Source organism: Accipiter gentilis, chromosome 27, assembly GCF_929443795.1.
Source record: "Accipiter gentilis chromosome 27, bAccGen1.1, whole genome shotgun sequence".
Taxonomy (NCBI): domain Eukaryota; kingdom Metazoa; phylum Chordata; class Aves; order Accipitriformes; family Accipitridae; genus Astur; species Astur gentilis.
This window is the reverse complement of record NC_064906.1, coordinates 3,482,011-3,499,224: the sequence shown is the minus strand read 5'-3', so window position 1 is coordinate 3,499,224 and position 17,214 is coordinate 3,482,011. Positions and strand designations below refer to the sequence as shown.

At 43.6% G+C, this 17,214-nt stretch overlaps 1 protein-coding gene across 1 annotated transcript; it reads right to left on the bottom strand.

Annotated features, from left to right (window-relative positions):
• Positions 1 to 2,192: 2,192 nt before the first annotated feature.
• On the bottom strand, positions 2,193 to 11,757 carry TUBB6 (tubulin beta 6 class V). Its single transcript, XM_049830335.1, has 4 exons — positions 11,588 to 11,757; positions 10,883 to 10,991; positions 10,278 to 10,388; positions 2,193 to 5,424 (listed from the first exon to the last, which is right to left on the bottom strand). Exons 1-4 carry the CDS (start codon positions 11,642 to 11,644, stop codon positions 4,361 to 4,363), a joined length of 1,341 nt encoding a protein of 446 aa, XP_049686292.1. The 5' UTR covers positions 11,645 to 11,757; the 3' UTR covers positions 2,193 to 4,360.
• Positions 11,758 to 17,214: the final 5,457 nt, after the last annotated feature.

Sequence of the window (17,214 nt, the reverse complement as noted above, 5' to 3'; positions counted from 1 at the left end):
CATTTTTAGTTGTTAAACAACAGTTCTGCATATCCCTATTGGATTTGTCGTTGTAGAATAACTGATAAATAGAAAAGCATCCTGAATAAAACTAAACTTCACTTCCTTTATTATTGGAGTCAAAGTTTAGAATGATTTATTGCAATTATAAACTCATTTTATAAAACTTAAATCTTGCACACAGGGTAAAGTAGTGGCCGATTTCTGTGCACATGCTCTAGTGCTGTATCTCGCATGTATTCTGTATTAATACCTTGTTTGTATTGTTCCCCTGCCCCCTCCTCCCCCCCATTTAGCTGAACACTTCTTGTTTGGAATAGGCAATTTGTAGCCAGTGCTGATGACTAAATGACTAAATGTGCTTATGTCATAAAGGTCAGAATTCTGCATTTCCTCATTCCTTACTTTAAAAAAACAAACACAACAATGAAAAACACAAACTACACCCAACCCCTGCACCCCTCCTACCCCCCCCCCCAAATCCCTAACCTAACTTCTCAAAATGGCACTACCAGATCATAAAAGAATCATCTCATCTCCAGGAAATGTTACCTCTTACTTCCTCTTTGTGCTGTCTACTTTTAAATTTGCACTTGTGTAGTTGCAGCATGCAATTAATGAGCATATGATAATGTAAAGGAGAGGCAACTCACTTTGCCCCTATTTTAGAGTGTTAACTTGTGCCAGAAGTGGTGGAATTTGACTGTTGGGACTTTGGAATCAAAACAAAGATATGAAAATTTAAAAAAAAGAAGCTGTTTACCCAACCTGCTGCTTTAAAGAGGACTGTTAGCCTCCTCCCACTCACAAATTTAAGACTTCAGGTGGTTTACCATAAATCAAGAAAATCGAGTTCAGTCTGTGCTGTGGCTGCCAATAAGGCCAGATTAATTGTTGTTGCAAACACATTGAGTGGTGCTGTTTCAACTAGTAGGGGCTTGTTACAGCATGGTTGCAGCCAGCAAGTTCCTTCTTCCTCCCAGTGCTGGGAGAAGGAGCAGGTCTAGACCCTCTTTCCCAGCCTGACTCTATTCCCAGGAGGTGAACACCTTTTCCTAAGGAGATACAAATGCAAGAGAAGAAAGGGAGACCAGTAATTTGGGATGCAGAGAAATTGAGTCTACAGTGGCTTAGTTAAGGTAGTCTATGCAGAGACTGTCACATCTGTAAACTGAGGGTCCACCCAGCTCCTTGCTGGCTTTGACCAGTGACATTGCAAAGGAGCTGGCCCATCAGGTTCGATTCCTGTCCTGATAACACACTTTCTTTCTATGGTACACCTCGCTCACTCCCTGTCTTCAAGTGGTGTCCGCGGTGTAGGTTGCTGGTTTTTTTCCCCTCATCCTAGTGTTGGCAGAGGTGTTTGTGTCTGAGTGGTACTGGGAGCTCCACTTCTAGGCTGCCTTAGTTCTGGCTTGTCCTGGCAGCCTGCTGTGTATTTCTCTGTGGCCAGGTACAAAGCAGTGAAAAGGAGAAAAAATAAAGGTGGGCTAGACACAGAAAGAAAAGGTGCAAGCAAGTAGGTTGAAAACCTAGGCGGAAAATGAAAAACACGTAGGTGAGGAATGTTAAGAGGAACAAAGCTAGGTGGGACTCAGCAGGTAGATTTCACAATAAAAGAGAAGTTTCCACAGAAGAAGCAGGAAGTTATTTGAAAGGAAGTGTAGCTGAAGGAATTGTTCACCAAACCCATTAGTAAAACAATTTTCAGTTTTATGTCAGGAAAGGAAGATGATTAGAGCTGGTTGACTGAAGAGGAACAGGAGGCATTTGTGCTTTCCATGGCTTTCTTACTGCTTATGTGCAAGCTGGTCCTCTGATGCTGTTCCTACTACAGGTTCCTGGGTTCATTTTGGTGGGTTGGATGGAAGATCTGTTTCCTTTTGTTTCTGAAGAGACCATTAGTTTTCCTGCCCCACCTCCACACAGTCTAGAAATTCACATCAAACAGTTGCAAGTAAACACATGCAAAAGAATGCCTAAGAGTCAAAGCAGGATCAGAGGATGTTGTCAGGTCTGGATTCCACAGACTCAATATGCTGGATTTTGGGTCCATGTATGAAAAACCACTAAAGAAAGAACAGGCTGGTTCACGAAGTGAGTAACTAAGTCATTTAGGAACTTCAAGATTCCTGGCATTTTTAAAGTATTAACTTTTTTTTTTTTTTTTCCACAGCAGTATCAGAATTTATGGCTGGAACCTAGTTACAAATTCTGTATTACCACAAAACGCAGTTCCGCAAGCTGCAAGATGGTTGCTTCTACTTCACTCAGAGGCAGCTATGCTAGTGCTTTAATTGCAAAGCCTGTGCCACAGCTGCATGATGGCAGGCTCTGAGCCTGCAACACATTCTCCTCCCTCTTGAAGCTGATAGCCTGCCATTTACAAAGCATCAACTAAACTTCTAAGTGTAATGGCTTTATTCCCCATCAGTTTTACTTTGCACTGCACTAAATGTTAATTTCTCTTTAATGCATATTCTATTTTAGCTTAATCTCATGCCATGATAAATACATAATCACAGTATATCGCAACATTTGTGAAATGCATATTTAAAGATGCTTTATTCCTATTCATAAATCCTTTAGGCATCATTAGCCATTGCAAAGAACATGGTCCCTGTGAACCGGCTCACTCCATCATGACCCTTCAAAAGATAATCAGCCAGGCTCTCCCAATCTCCACCTATACACCTACGCCAAAGCCAGTTTGTTCCAACGATTGTGCCTCAACCCATAAAGTCACTTTATATGAAAAACTTGTACTTGATTAAAACTAGTTTAGTTCCATTTCTGGGTAGAATAAAATTGGGCAGACAACTTCAGCTTATATGATTAACAATTGCCTGGTTCATATACTTTATAAAATACTGTATTATTCCCTGAATCCCAAACAAAACATAACATCATCTTGTTAGGAGCAATGCATCTTTGGAAATTACACTATGTCTGTAAAGTGCCTTTTAAAGTATTGAGCAACACTTCTGCTTAGAAAGTGCTTCTCAAGGCAAGAAGAACAGAGTTCCTGAAACATTTAAAGTTTGGATTTCCAAGTGTTTCTCCTTTGTTTGCTTGTTTTGTTGCCTAGAAACTGACCTCAATAAGAGACTCCACACAGCCAGCGTTCTCTGGTAGAGGCTCTCTAATGCAGAAGGGCTGTTTAATTGATATGAGCAGAAACATAAAGCATGCACAAAGAGCAAATGCCCAACAGTCACTTTGTCAAGGCAGCAAGTCAGCTGGGTAAGACAGAGACCTTCCTGTTTCAGCTTTAGCATAAGCAGATAAACTGTTGTTCATCTTTCATTTATTTTGCTGGCTGTTTTGAATATTGTGGATACTTTTATTTGTACTTTAACCTTAATCTGTCCAGTGGTTTTAACCAATCATGGCAGGAAGACATCCATAGCATCTCTAAGTGTGGAAAACTTATAAACCTAGGTAGTGAGATCTATCAACACACAGCCTACATCCCCTCTCCTGCCATGTTCTGTGGAGTATTGATTGACTTTTCAGCTATACAGGCTGGGGGGGAATGCAGATAGGAATAGCACCAGTAACTGGTGATAGCCAGAGAGACAGGGGACCAGCAAGATTTTGGGGTGCCACTTTAAGCCCCAAGGGTCCTTAAAGAACACATCACACATGGATGGATTTCATATATATCATCTGTGATTATTCAACAGCAAGTGATGAAGTCACATAGCATAAATCCAGCCTCTGGCCTGCAGCTCACTGGATATTTATATAGCATTGACTGCCCAAAACACTTTTGCTTGAGAGGATACTGATCTTTTTTTTTATTTTTTTTAGAGGACTGGAGTCAAATATCACTGTTAACAGTTACTGTACAGAATAGCTAAAAACTTTTTCTTCTTTTTCCATGAATAAATTTTGTTCCTGGCAGTTCAGTATTGTACATTCAGTACAGAATGAATACTTCAAACCCACAAGATTTTCTTACTCATAATTGGATGAAAATAGCGCAGCTCTATTTTGTAGATTTTCATGCCTATTTTATGTCTTCTCTTGTAGAGCTTTAGGGAGGACGACAAATGTTGTTTGAAAAAAAAAAATCCCAAACTTGCAATCTCTGTATTCAGACTCATAGGCCAAAGTCGTAACTGAATGCCTTACGTTTGTCTCATGAATAGAAGTGGCCTGATTTCCAGAAATGCTGAATGTCCTCAGTTCTCAATGACCTCAATGGACTCTGAAGAGCACCTCTAACATCTTAAACCCACGCTCCTTTTTTTCTTTTTCTTTTTTTTTTTTATAAGCCTAAATACAGATTTATAAGCCCAATTATTAGAAATCCAGATTTGAAAATTTGGCCTGGAAAATACTGCACCTAATTTCTTTATTCATTGATTTCTTCTTCATCATCTTCAAACGCTTCCTCTCCATCATTTGCTGTTGCTTCTTGGTATTGCTGATATTCTGAAACCAGATCATTCATGTTGCTTTCTGCTTCTGTAAATTCCATTTCATCCATTCCTTCTCCTGTGAACCAGTGGAGGAAGGCCTTTCTCCTGAACATGGCTGAAAACTGCTCTGAGATCCTTTTGAAGAGCTCTTGAATAGCAGTACTGTTGCCAATGAATGTGGAAGCCATCTTGAGGCCACGAGGAGGTATGTCACACACTGCCACCTTGACATTGTTTGGGATCCACTCCACAAAGTAACTGCTATTCTTGTTCTGGATGGCCAACATCTGCTCATCAACTTCCTTCATGGACATGGGACCACGGAAGACAGTAGCCACTGTCAAATATCGCCCATGTCTTGGGTCACAGGCTGCCATCATATTTTTGGCATCAAACATCTGTTGGGTGAGCTCTGGAACAGTGAGTGCTCGGTATTGTTGGCTGCCTCGGGCTGTCAAAGGAGCAAAGCCTGGCATGAAAAAGTGAAGGCGTGGGAAAGGGACCATATTTACTGCCAGCTTCCGGAGGTCAGCATTTAGTTGGCCCGGAAATCGCAGGGATGTAGTTACCCCACTCATGGTAGCAGAAACCAAGTGGTTTAAATCACCATATGTTGGAGTGGTGAGCTTCAGGGTGCGGAAGCAAATGTCGTACAAAGCTTCATTGTCAATGCAGTAGGTTTCATCTGTATTTTCAACCAGTTGGTGGACTGAGAGTGTAGCATTATAAGGCTCCACCACTGTATCAGAAACTTTTGGAGAGGGCATGACACTAAAGGTATTCATTATCCTGTCCGGATATTCCTCTCGTATCTTGCTGATGAGTAGGGTTCCCATGCCAGACCCTGTCCCTCCTCCCAGGGAATGAGTGAGCTGAAATCCTTGCAAGCAATCACAGTGTTCACACTCTTTTCTTACTACATCAAGTACGGAGTCAACCAACTCTGCCCCTTCTGTATAGTGTCCTTTAGCCCAGTTGTTTCCTGCACCAGTTTGTCCTAAAATAACATACAAAAGGGAAAGAAAATTTACAAAATTATTAGTAAGGTTTGGTATTTGCATGCTAAATGGATTCACATCTGTAACAAAAGCTGCTACAACTCTGTCAGGTAGGTAACTGTGCTTTTCAGTTTCACCTACAAATACCTTTGGAAGTATCAACATAAAATTTTTATATAGTTTCCTTTTGTATCAAATCCCTGGTAGTTTTCATTTGTGGTTTTGGGTGTGGGGTTTTTTTTTCTTTTTTGGTATTTAACCTTTCATAAATGCAAAGATGGCCTTGACACCTTGTTTTGAAAGCTTTCACACTCCCAATCCTGCTTATTCCATAAACACAAGACAACTGTTTAATATTTAAATACTTTCTGTTTATAAGGACCATGATGTATACAAAGCTAAATCACAGATACACATTTCTGCATGAAAGGTTCTTGGACTGTTCCTGTGAGACAGAGGCATTGTTGTGATTCAAGGTTAAGGCCATACTTCAGAAGTCCTATTTAACTTGTTATATCAAGAACTATAACTTTTTTAATTCATGGTTAACTAGCCTGAATGAAAATACTGATCAACAGAAGCTTCAAGAATGTTATTTCAAAAACCTTGAAGTTAAGTGCCTTTTAGCTTTTACTGGTTTCCCTGCAAACTCACTGTTCTTCAGAATCTGCAAAGTAACTTGCAAAACTGGATTACTGACATTTCACAAGCCCCTTATTTTCTCCCCAAGGCTTCCAGTTTTCCTTTTATGTGCCACTCAGTTTATCAAGATGGATAGTCTGGATCCTTTGCTATGTCACTATTTTGTTATGACTTAGATAACAAGGAGGATTAAATGAGGGACCTGTTTTATAATACTTGGTTCCTCACAAGGACTACTACATACATAGTGCCACTGAACTCAGTGGTGCTCTCGCGAGTGGTATTCAGAAACAGCAATAGTTTCAGAATTAGGTATAGAGCTGTCAACTTCTGCGTTGTTCTCCAAGACCTTCCCCTTCCTTCCTATTTCCATGTCTCATTTGAATTCCCAGTGCACACTGTGTTGGTGCCAAACATTTGAATCAGGGAAACTGCTTGCTGGGATATTGTTTAAATATGATGCACTTTATTTTCACTGCATACATTCTTGGTTTCCTCATGATATATTTGGTTAGTTAACGCATTGTTCTATATGTTGCTATATTTTTCTCTTTGAGCCTCGGGAGCTCAGCACTTCCTGTCCAGCTGGGCAAAGCACAAAGTAATATCCTTCCAGAATTAAATATGCTTGTAACCTATGCAGTCTGCTTGAGCAGATCCCCTACTACAGATAGTGTGCAGCCTGATGTGCTGCCCTAACAAGCAGACATCACTCTGAGATGCAGAAGGATCCTAATAAAGCCAAATTCTGAGTTTAGGGCTTTAATTTGCAGATTGCCCCTTGTGTAAACATTGTATCATTCTTCTTTAGTGGTCAGTGAGATAGGAGAGAATGGAGAATAGGAGAGAATGAATAATAGGAACAAAGAACAAGACAGGAGAATGGGAATTACCATCACAAATGCAGAAAAGATATTTTTTGGGGAAAAAAGAAGAATCAGTAGAGACTGATTTTACTTGCTTTTGCTTAGTTTGCAGATCAGGTTCAGAGGTAAAATGCCTAATACAGAGGCAGACCTGTCCTCCTTCAGGCCCTCCACTGTGCTAGACTGCCTCAGTCTTAATTTGAATCACACAAACACCTAGATGCCACCTGTCTCTATTGCACTAATATGACGTTTGTATTTAAACTGCTGAGTGTAACTGTAGCAGCAGCTGCATATACCACTACTAATGGTTTCCCTCCAGCCCACAACTATTGGCTACTCCTGTGGTAACACTGCACTTCATCCACTAGTCAGCCACCTGCCCAGGGTCTCCGACACTTTCACTTGGAATTTACTGCTGTGCACACGTATATATGCCCAGAAATCTGATACTTCCAGACCCACTGGCTTTATAGCACTTCAAGACCACCACTACCACACAGAACATGTACAATAAGCCCTGGAAGCTCCACACTTCTTACCCATGACAATACAGTACAGTCTGGAGGTGCCATGGCTCTGACAAGGCTGCCACACACCTGGAAATCTTGATCATGATCCTGTGAAACCCTACTGGATGCCCTCCACTTATCAGGTACCTACCAGACCTCTGAAAATCTTAGACAAACTCATAAAATGAACAAATTCCACCAGGACTAAATCTCTAGGTGGAAAATGAGCCTATGTCCACAAAAAAACAGGACTTGGCAGATCTTTTGCCAATCCTGGAAGCTCTGAGTTGTATGCAGCCTGTCTCTAGCATCCTGCCACTGCCTTTTCTCACTGTGCATTTACCAAGATCTCAAGGAAGTCCACATGAAGCAATCCCACAACTTATCTGCACTCTTGGTACCTCCAGATCCTTCTACCACTATGTCTTTCTCCAACACATTGTAGCGTTATCATACATATTCAGGTTGAGGTGCACATGCATAGAAGCCATTTCTCTAACAGTCAATTTATTTTTTAATCCCTAAAATTGCAACTCTTTCCTTCAACTTTCTTTCACTTCTTTCCTCTCATCACTGCTTGAAATAAAAGAAAAACCTGGGAAGAGAGATCAGTAGCTTGCACGCTAACGCTTAGAAGTCCAGTACAAACAGCCTTGGTGCAGAACACATGGTATGATTTAGAGAGGGAAGGACAGCTCCTTTGACATTTTGTGGTTGCCCCTACCAGTTCAGAAAATTTAAATTGGAGTGGTATCCATGCATGAAAGCTAGCAAGGGTGTACACAGGAAAAGAATGACAAATGCAAAAATGTACAAATGAGAACTAGTTAACAAAAAGAGATATATCAGAGTTCACAGCACTTCCTGCTGGGCAATCATATACTGGTAGGCAGCCAGGAGACCTGCTGCTCTCACACAGCAAAATCGTTCTACCTGCACTTCTTCAGCTTTTAGATCACTACCTTGTCAACACAGGCATTAAAGCACAAGGATTATTTTTGTGCCCATCTCAATCTCCTGCTGGTCTGAGCTAAAATTCCTGTATCTGGAATGTGTAATCATGTACTCAATATACCTGAATGAAATCCTGACTGATGGACCATGGTTACTTGCTATGGAGACACAGGCACATGCAGGTATATACAAGCAGAGGCAGAAAACATCTCCATCAGAATAAGCCCTAACAGCCTAGGGTACAGCAAGTACAGAACTGCCAGCTTCTGCCACAAAATCCTTTGTGGGCCCAGGCCAAATTTTTAAAAGAGAAAACAAAATGCTTTGTTGGCTTTTGACACAGAAGATCATTACTTCAGCGCTCAGGCAGCCATTCTGCATTATTCAGCAGGTTGGGAGGACAGTGCCTGATGCTGGCAGGGGCCTCTGTCAGATACAAGTTTATCACATGCTGTTGGTTCATTGTTAGCTCAGCAGGAAGGGACTACAGTGAACTGGACTATTGTTGAAGACACCCTGAATTGATTTTGCTCTGGTTTTACTGGTGGTATGCCAAACTGTAAAGCTCTAGTTCAGGTATTTCCATAGGTCAGGTGAATTCACTTTCAGAGGGCTTGTGCGGTCCATGCAGGAGAAAGGGAATGAAAGGAAAAACCTGAATATAGAAACATACTTCATAAAGCTGCCTATATCTCTGGCTTTTCTCCCCAAGCTTACTTCTACATATTTTAACTTAAAATTCCTTTGAAAGAGACCCTTAACATCACTACCATGTATTATACAGGAGAACAATAGGGACAGCATTGAAAGTTTTAGGTCAGTTAAAGGGTTAAAATAACTCTGTATGGCTTCTTACTCCCCACCTCAACAGCAACAACCCAGACTTAAGTTAGTTTTATACCACCCAAACAATGTTTATCTTTCCTCTTCTGTCCCTGGCATTGTTCCTCCCTTATGTTAACACAATATACCAAACTAAGTTGCAACCTAAGCTTGCTTTGGCAGGAGGAAATCTGTTTTGCGGCTAGTGCAGACTCAAACCAAAAGGACACAAGAGTTCTCATGGCAGCTTTCATTCAGACTTCCCGTTTCAGCAAGTGGATCTACTTAACTTTCACATGCCATTTCTCCTTCAGTGCAAAGGGACCAATAATGCTTCTATACTTTGTAAGAATGCTATGAACTTTAATCCTAGTAATGTGCATTTTTAAGCTTAGATTGAAAGTACTACAGAAGTCCAAAGTGAAACAGTAAAGGCTAGAACAACCCTCTGCAAGAACACTGCAAAAGCAGAAGTTCCCCACATGCTCTCAGACTGTTCCTCATTATGTTGGAAAATAACCCAGTAACTGGCTATATATAACAATGTTTTCCATGTTACAGTTGGTCTTCCTTCACTGTTTACTATACTGGAAGGATCTGCTGAAAAAGTTGCATTACACAGCCAATAAAAAATTTAATGCTCAAACATTTAATGTGAATTCAAGTGAAGAGTAGTCTGGTTGGTTTGTGGCTGAGGTTCCCCCCCACACACACTCCATTTTCCACAGAATTTCCATGAGTTTTGTGGTAAAGAAGTGGTTTCAGGGTTTCTCTTGAGTTCATAGATATGGAAAGCAAATGCACTTTACCTGAATACCATAGAAAGCTTTCAGTACTCTGCTAATTGAAGGAATAATTAACAGAAGAATGACTTTTTCAGTTAACAGTATCTTTTATCTGACTTACAGATAATTGGAATTGTATTGTTAAGCTATTAGGATTTCTCAGTACTAACAACCACTTTGGAACAGGGAGCTTAAATGCTTTTTGGCCATTCACTTGGCCACTAAACACCTGTTGGATAGTTTTGTTTTTAAAAAAGTGATGTCCACATACCAAAGATGAAGTTATCGGGCCGAAAGAGCTGACCAAAAGGACCAGATCGCACACTATCCATGGTTCCCGGCTCCAGGTCCACTAAGACCGCTCTTGGCACAAATTTCTGGGCTACAATAAAAAGTAAGCATGCCCTTAATGTTCTGAAATAAGCTAACACAGTTATAGCTTTCAATACATAAATACATTATGTCTCATACTATTAGTCTAATACAGATTGCACACATATAAAGATTTCCCATACAGGAAGACATGGTGGTGAAAAAACCCAGCACCATAGGAACAAATCAATTCCGCTTTAAAAACAGACCTGACATCTTTTGGGTCATACAGATTGTATATAACATTTTGTAAGCTCTTTTTTAGCAATAGATATGAGGAAGAGAAGTTTCTGATTAGACAAAACGGTTGACGTGTTCTTTGTAAGAAAGTAGATAATCTTTTCAGTGTATAACGGGGCGAGCTGGGATCAGCCAGCAGGCTGATGGCACACGAGGGGCCTGACCAGATGCATAATACAGCTACGCAAACCCCTTCTCTCCCAGATTTCTGTGCCCCTTCCCACGGAGTCCCCTGTCCCGCACCCCTCTCCATCCCACACTTACAAGATGATTCATTATAGTAGACATTGATCCTTTCCAGTTGCAGCGCTGAGTCACCGACATAGCCTCCGGCAGGGTCAATGCCATGCTCATCACTTATCACTTCCCAAAACTAAGGGAGGAAAAGGAGAAGTGGGTTAGGAACTCCCCTGCGGAGCACCGGGGGCCCTGCCCAGCGCCCGGGCGGCCGCCCCGCGGCCCGGCCCGGCGGCAGCTGCCGGATTCCTGGCGTGCCCGCCGCCCCTCCCTGCCCGGGACGGGACGGGGCGGCGGGCACAAGCCGGGCAAGCAGCGGGATTGAAACCCAGCGGGCAAACGGCCAACCCCTCGGCGTTCCAGCGCTCGGAGAGGGCCGCTGGAACTTCTGCCGCCCTTCCCCGCTTTTGAGCCACAGCCTGGCCAGTCTAAATATAAAAAATAAATTTTAAAAACCTCTAGTAAGTCCCGTTTGGTTTCTGTACTTCCCAAAGCCTTCTACGGCCACGGGCAGAGCCGAGATGCGCGGTGTCCCACGTCCCGAACGCGCCCGGCGCCTCTCGGCAGCGGCCCGCTCGGGGCACGGGAGAGCGGCGGCGGGGGTGTGGGGTGTGGGGGGCTGGCCCAACCCGGCCCCGCGGGCCCAGAAGGCCCGGAGAAGCGGCCGGGCGCATCCCCCCCAAGAGCTCAGAGGCTTCCACAAGCGGCGGTCCCGGCTGCCCTCAGGCTCACCTTGGTCCCGATCTGGTTTCCACACTGGCCCGCCTGGATGTGCACAATCTCCCTCATGGCGATGCCCGACTCGCCTCGACTCGCCTCTCCCGCCGCCCAGCCCGGCAGTACGCGGCGCCGGGAGAGCGGGCGGCGCTTTATGGCCTCTGAGGCGGCGCGCGCCCACCCACCCCCACCCCCCCCCTCCCGCCCCGCCGCGGCGGGGCGACTCGCCTCGCCCAACGGCCGGCGCCCCGCGCGCGCGCTCCGCCAACGGCCGCCCCCCGCCGGGCACCGCCCCCAGGGTCCTCTCACATCTTCCTCATCCGCCGTGAGGGGCACGGTGAGCGGGGGGGAGGGGGATGTCTCCGGTCCCATAGACTGCTGCTTATCCGTGCTATGCTTCCCGCTCAAACCGTGTTCGCCAAAGGCGGGTTCGTCGTCCTCACCCACCGTGGAAACCTGCCCTGGCCGCGGGCGGGCGGGCGGGCGGACATCCTCGCCTGCTCCTGTCGTTCCTTGGCCTGCTTGCCCCGTCGCAACCTTCGCTGGAGTGGCAGCATCCAAAGCAATGGGTGGACCTTCTCAGTGCCTCGCCAACGGCCATCTTTGCATCGCTGTTTTCTGACGTGGTTTTTGCCAGAAGATAACAAGCCACTGTGTAAAACTTGTACTGGGAAGGCAAGCAGTCTTTATGGAGCAACTTTCCTGAAAGCTCATGTCACCACAATACAGAGCATGCCCTGGAATATGCAGGGCTTGGATAGCTTATTTTTTTCATGAAAAGGGCGATTTTCTTTCTCCTCCAGAGAGGAAACAAGTTCCCACAACTGCTGTGTATCTCTGTTATAGCCCCTTTAAGTAGCTGTTGCATGGTTCCCCTGGTAGAGAAAAGCTGCCTAGCTTGGCTGCCTGTTCTAATGCCAGTGTGACTTTTCTGTGGGATGCCGTTGTCTATGTAGCATATTCTGATATATAGCCCTGGTGCGAGGTATTCATCTGTCTATGCACATCTTTACTGTCTGACCGCATCTCTGCTGTTGTGCAAGAGCAGCCCTGAGGCCAGAGTTACAGAACCTCATTATCTGCTTGATCAAAGGTGACCATTCTGGGACTCTCCAGGAGAAGAATCTTGGGTGCTCTCTACAGCTTAAACGCAGTTAAGGTAACCCCCATCAATCAATAAACAGCCCCCAAATAACCCACAATCTGTACTTAGGCTGGAAGGCCACCTCCTGCCTGCCTGCCCTTAGGTTGCTGTGACATGACCCATGTCAGCTAGACTGTGCTCTGGGTGACAATCTTGCCTTTTCATAGATGTTTTTCAGCAGGGCTAGCAGCTTCTTGCAAATGACCTCTGAGTAGCCCACACACACCGTGCTAGGCTGAGTCAAATGTCTTTCTGACATCAGTGGAGCAGTGGGAGGATCAGCGTGTTTGCCTTGCAAGCAGCTACCAGTGCAGGATTCGGTACTATCTGCCTTTTTCTCTGCTGAAGGACTCAAAATAAATGTCCTTCTCTGTGTGATATGCATTTTTGGAAGAGATCCAGGAACAAGTCATTTGTTCACTAGCCTGATTAGTGAGGTCATCTTGGGTTTTGCTTGAATCTGTATGTCCTTGAATATGCCTTCCAGGCCTGGCTTTCCCCATGCTTTGCAAATCCTTCCATATACTGTTGTACGGTTCGTACTTGCCATCAGTTTGCCTGTTACAATCGTTTCTGCTGGTATGCCACTTCTTAAAGCTCAGTTAGTTTACAGGTCCAGCTAGTGGTAAGGCTGAGTGTGTGTTCCCAGTAGGCGCACACACATGGACACGCATACGGACATGCAGACCCTCACGCACACGTATACATACACACATGGCTGGCCACACTGATTGGCACAGGCAGAAAACAGAGCACTCATGCAAATACAAATAGCACTAATGGCCTCATCCTACTCCCCTCTGGCTGCTCAGGACAGAAGCCCATTAATGGAAAATAAATATGCATTTATATACATCTATACAATATGGATCCCTCCAGTATCTACTCTTAGACGCTCATCCTATTCAGTAGCCAACCCCTGGATCCCAAGTCTTCCCGGTGGCTGGAAATATTATCCCCAGAGGCCCACAGCTCCACTCCAGTTGCTGGTATTCAGGCCTATGGACACAGACACACACACAAACAATGGTTCCCTCCTCCAGTAGCTGCTCTTAGGACACTCAGCCTATTCAGTAGCTGACCCCTGGATCCCCAGTTGCCTCACACAGAGACATAAACAGGCAAATTAGTTTCTGCAGTAGGTCGTCCAGAGTTGTGACCTTAACAGTAGCTGACCCCTAGACCCCACCATAGTCTCCCCAGCAGCTGGCTTGGACCCCCTGGTCCCTCCAGTAGCCACCTCACAGATCCTCCGGTCTCTTCACTATCTTACCTGGAGTTTGGGCTGCTACAAAACTTGACTCCCAAGCTTCTTACCCTACTCTCCAGCTAGCCTGGCTTGGTGTTTACTAGTGACCACACACTGACATACAGATGCACATAATGTGCATGCACTCTGGTGTCTCCAATTGCTCCATCACGGACACACAAGCCCCTATGACTTGTGTCCCCCACTTCTAATTGCTGGGACTCGGACCACCATACACACACATACACATTGAATATAGACCCCCCCTCTCACCCAGGAAAATAATTTAAATACAGTTTAATAAGACAAGACAGACTGAGGTGATCAGGTGCAAGGCATAGCCAGACAGGCATACTGACCACCAACCTGTTTACACCCAACCGGGCCATTTTAGTCCCATACCCTTTTATCCATACCAAACCACCCTTCTCCCCCCTTTTTCCTACCTTTGATTCCTCCTCTCAACATCCCATAAGTCATCTTCTACAATCCCAAAGATGTTCCCCTTCATCCCCTAAAAAGTCCCATACCCCTGCAGACAGTAACCCCTCTCTATACAGTGATCCATGGAGTCTTTCCCATTGACTGGTGGTGATGGGTGTCACACCTGGCCCACAGGCTGATCCCTGTCTGGGAGAAGCCAGGGCAGGGAATCCTTTTCTCTGGGTATGTTATTGGGGTTCCCCCACCTGCCACTGTTCCTCTGTGATCCTTCGTGTTTGTAGAGATAAGCCTTGAATCATATAACCCAGCAGTAGATCTAACCCATTTGATCATCTGAATCAAATTGGATTTTGAGAATTAAAGTAAGAAGGAAAAAATGGACATAGGTAGGCCAGTGAGGGGGTAAAAGAAGCAATGAGAGCGTATCGTAGTAAAGCCTTTAGTCCACATGCCTCCTGAAAAGCTATATAGTTGCACTGCCAGTTGTCTGTCATCTCTGAAAGGTTTGTCTACTATTTGGCTGTGTGGGGGCAGCAGTTGGTCAAACACTGTTTAGAAGCCAAAACTTCAGCCATTTTCCCACACATACAAAGTAACCCACTGAAGTATGTGTAAGACTGTAGAGCCATGTGTGTGGTGAAGGTGAGCAACAGTTTACCCAACAAATTTGCATCTTACTTGTACACATTTTATAGCTACGTAAATACGTTCTAATATGCAGCCAGACCTGAATCAACCTGAAGCTTCTCCATGTTTTTTTTATTGCTAGTAATCTGAAAAGAAGCAACACCTGTTTGTTGGTCATTGAATGTAAATGTACCTTCAAATCCTTTTCATCCATGCTTGTGTTTACTTAGCAGTTCAGCTGCCTTAGGAGGTGGAGATGCCATTATAACCTGTGTCTACAAAAGCCTGCACATTGTCTTTAGGTTTCCACAGGCTTTGTCTGGGATTTTAAAGGCACTTAGGTGTTTCAAAATCCTACTATGTACTTAACTGCTATGGATTACTTCTGGATGTATTTTAAAACCCCACTAAACACCTCTTGGAAATTTAAGGCACCTAAATGTCTTTAAAGATTTCTCTCTAGGTGCTTCATCTGACTGAGTCCATGAGATTCATTCTATAAATAGATTAACATAGGAACATACCATAAATTCTGTACAATGGATTTTCACTTCTTGTATTTGACTGTGTAGTCTCTTTCTCAGATACCTATAACATACATTGACTTCTAACCTTCATAACTCATAGTCTTTTTTTCTTCCAATTCACTTCATGGTCTAATTTACTATTTAAAGTATGCCTTTTTTCATCATACACAAAATAGGAAGAAAGTTTTCTTAAGATCTCACTTGCAGATTTACTCCTTCCATTGTTTTTCCTTTTTTCCTTCTTTCTGCAATTTTAACTCCTGTTGATAAAAACAAAATAAATCAATTAATATATTCAACCTAAAAAATTAGTAAGATGTTGCAATAGCTATAAACTATCAGTCCAATTTTGCAAACTCATGCTCCAGACAGCCTCTTGAACAGTCAGTTTACATGACTTACATTTTCAAAGTATCTTTTAGCTCCCAGGTGTGGAAACAAAATATTAAATAGTAAAAGACGTCCATGCTTGCATTTGAGGGAGTGGTATGACCCTTTATGATAGACAGGACATGAATTAAGGAAGATCTGACTGCTTGGCCAAGTCTGGATTAGTCTGACATTTCTAGCTGGGAAAAGCCTAGAACAGTTTATTTCCAGTGGACAACTCTCTGGTGCTCCAATGTGATGGGCAGAGCCCATGTGGTTCTTTACTCCTGTTAGTCAGCACTGACAAGGATTTTGGCTGTCAGTCTTAGCAGTGGTATCAGAGAGTAACAGCAAATGCTCCTGTGCGAGATCCAGCTGCCTTGAAAACCTGTATACGTTCATGGTCAAGACAAACTGATGGGGCCATGTGGGATTGCAGAGCCTCCAGTGTTCTCATCTGCAGCCTTTCTCATGTACTCCTTGCTCTTGCAAAGGCTAAAATAGAAATGGATACCTACAAGATGATGAATTGCTCAAGGCAGGACAAAATGTGTAAGGTGCCCATGCTACAGAGTAATAGGATTTTCCAGTAATAACAGCCCAAGCAACAATCATCTCCCACAAAGTCAGATGGAAATTTGCTTTAATGCCCTGGAAAAAACCCAGCAAAGTTCCTCTGTATTTAGCTAGTCATATGATATGATTGTTAAGCTGCTTCCTGCTTTTCAGGAAACACATTTGTGTTTATATCAGGGTTGTTGCTAGGACTATTTCTATTTACTGGAGTTTTTAAGGACTAGGGAGAAATTCATGTCATAGCAGAACAGTAAACATGATAGCTACTATTGCCTTTTTCAGAATGATAAATATGCTGTATTTTGATACGTAAGAATATCAACAAGGGTCTATCCAGTGTTATAAAGCTCGTTAGCACTTACATTAACTACCAAAGCAGTAAATATAATCCACATGGTGGATTCACTCTGACAGCTTGTAGCAGCCTAGTAAATGCTACTAACCCCATGGTCACCTTTAGGAGGAAGGTCCAAGGGTCAATATTGTTCCTTTCTCTCCTCTTTAGTCTAAAAGTTTTTCATGCAAGTTAAAAAAAAAAAAAAGGAAAAAAAAGAATCTTAAAAGACTTTGGTTTGGGTTTTTTTGCCTGGCTTCCTGAGGAAACAAAGCATGGGAGGCCATGCTCTGTGGAAGCGTGTGCCCATGTATCTCCACCACCGCTTCCTTTTCAATCTGTCAACCTCTTGTGACAAAATCTGCAAGAGGC

Excerpts from the sequence above, each read along its gene's own strand:
- TUBB6 (XM_049830335.1), bottom strand. The coding sequence starts at position 11,644 with ATGAGGGAGATTGTGCACATCCAGGCGGGCCAGTGTGGAAACCAGATC. Across the intron at positions 10,992-11,587 it reads GAAACCAGATCGGGACCAAG|TTTTGGGAAGTGATAAGTGA; the intron begins GTGAGCCTGAGG and ends TTCCTCCCTTAG. Across the intron at positions 5,425-10,277 it reads GCCCGATAACTTCATCTTTG|GACAAACTGGTGCAGGAAAC; the intron begins GTATGTGGACAT and ends ATGTTATTTTAG.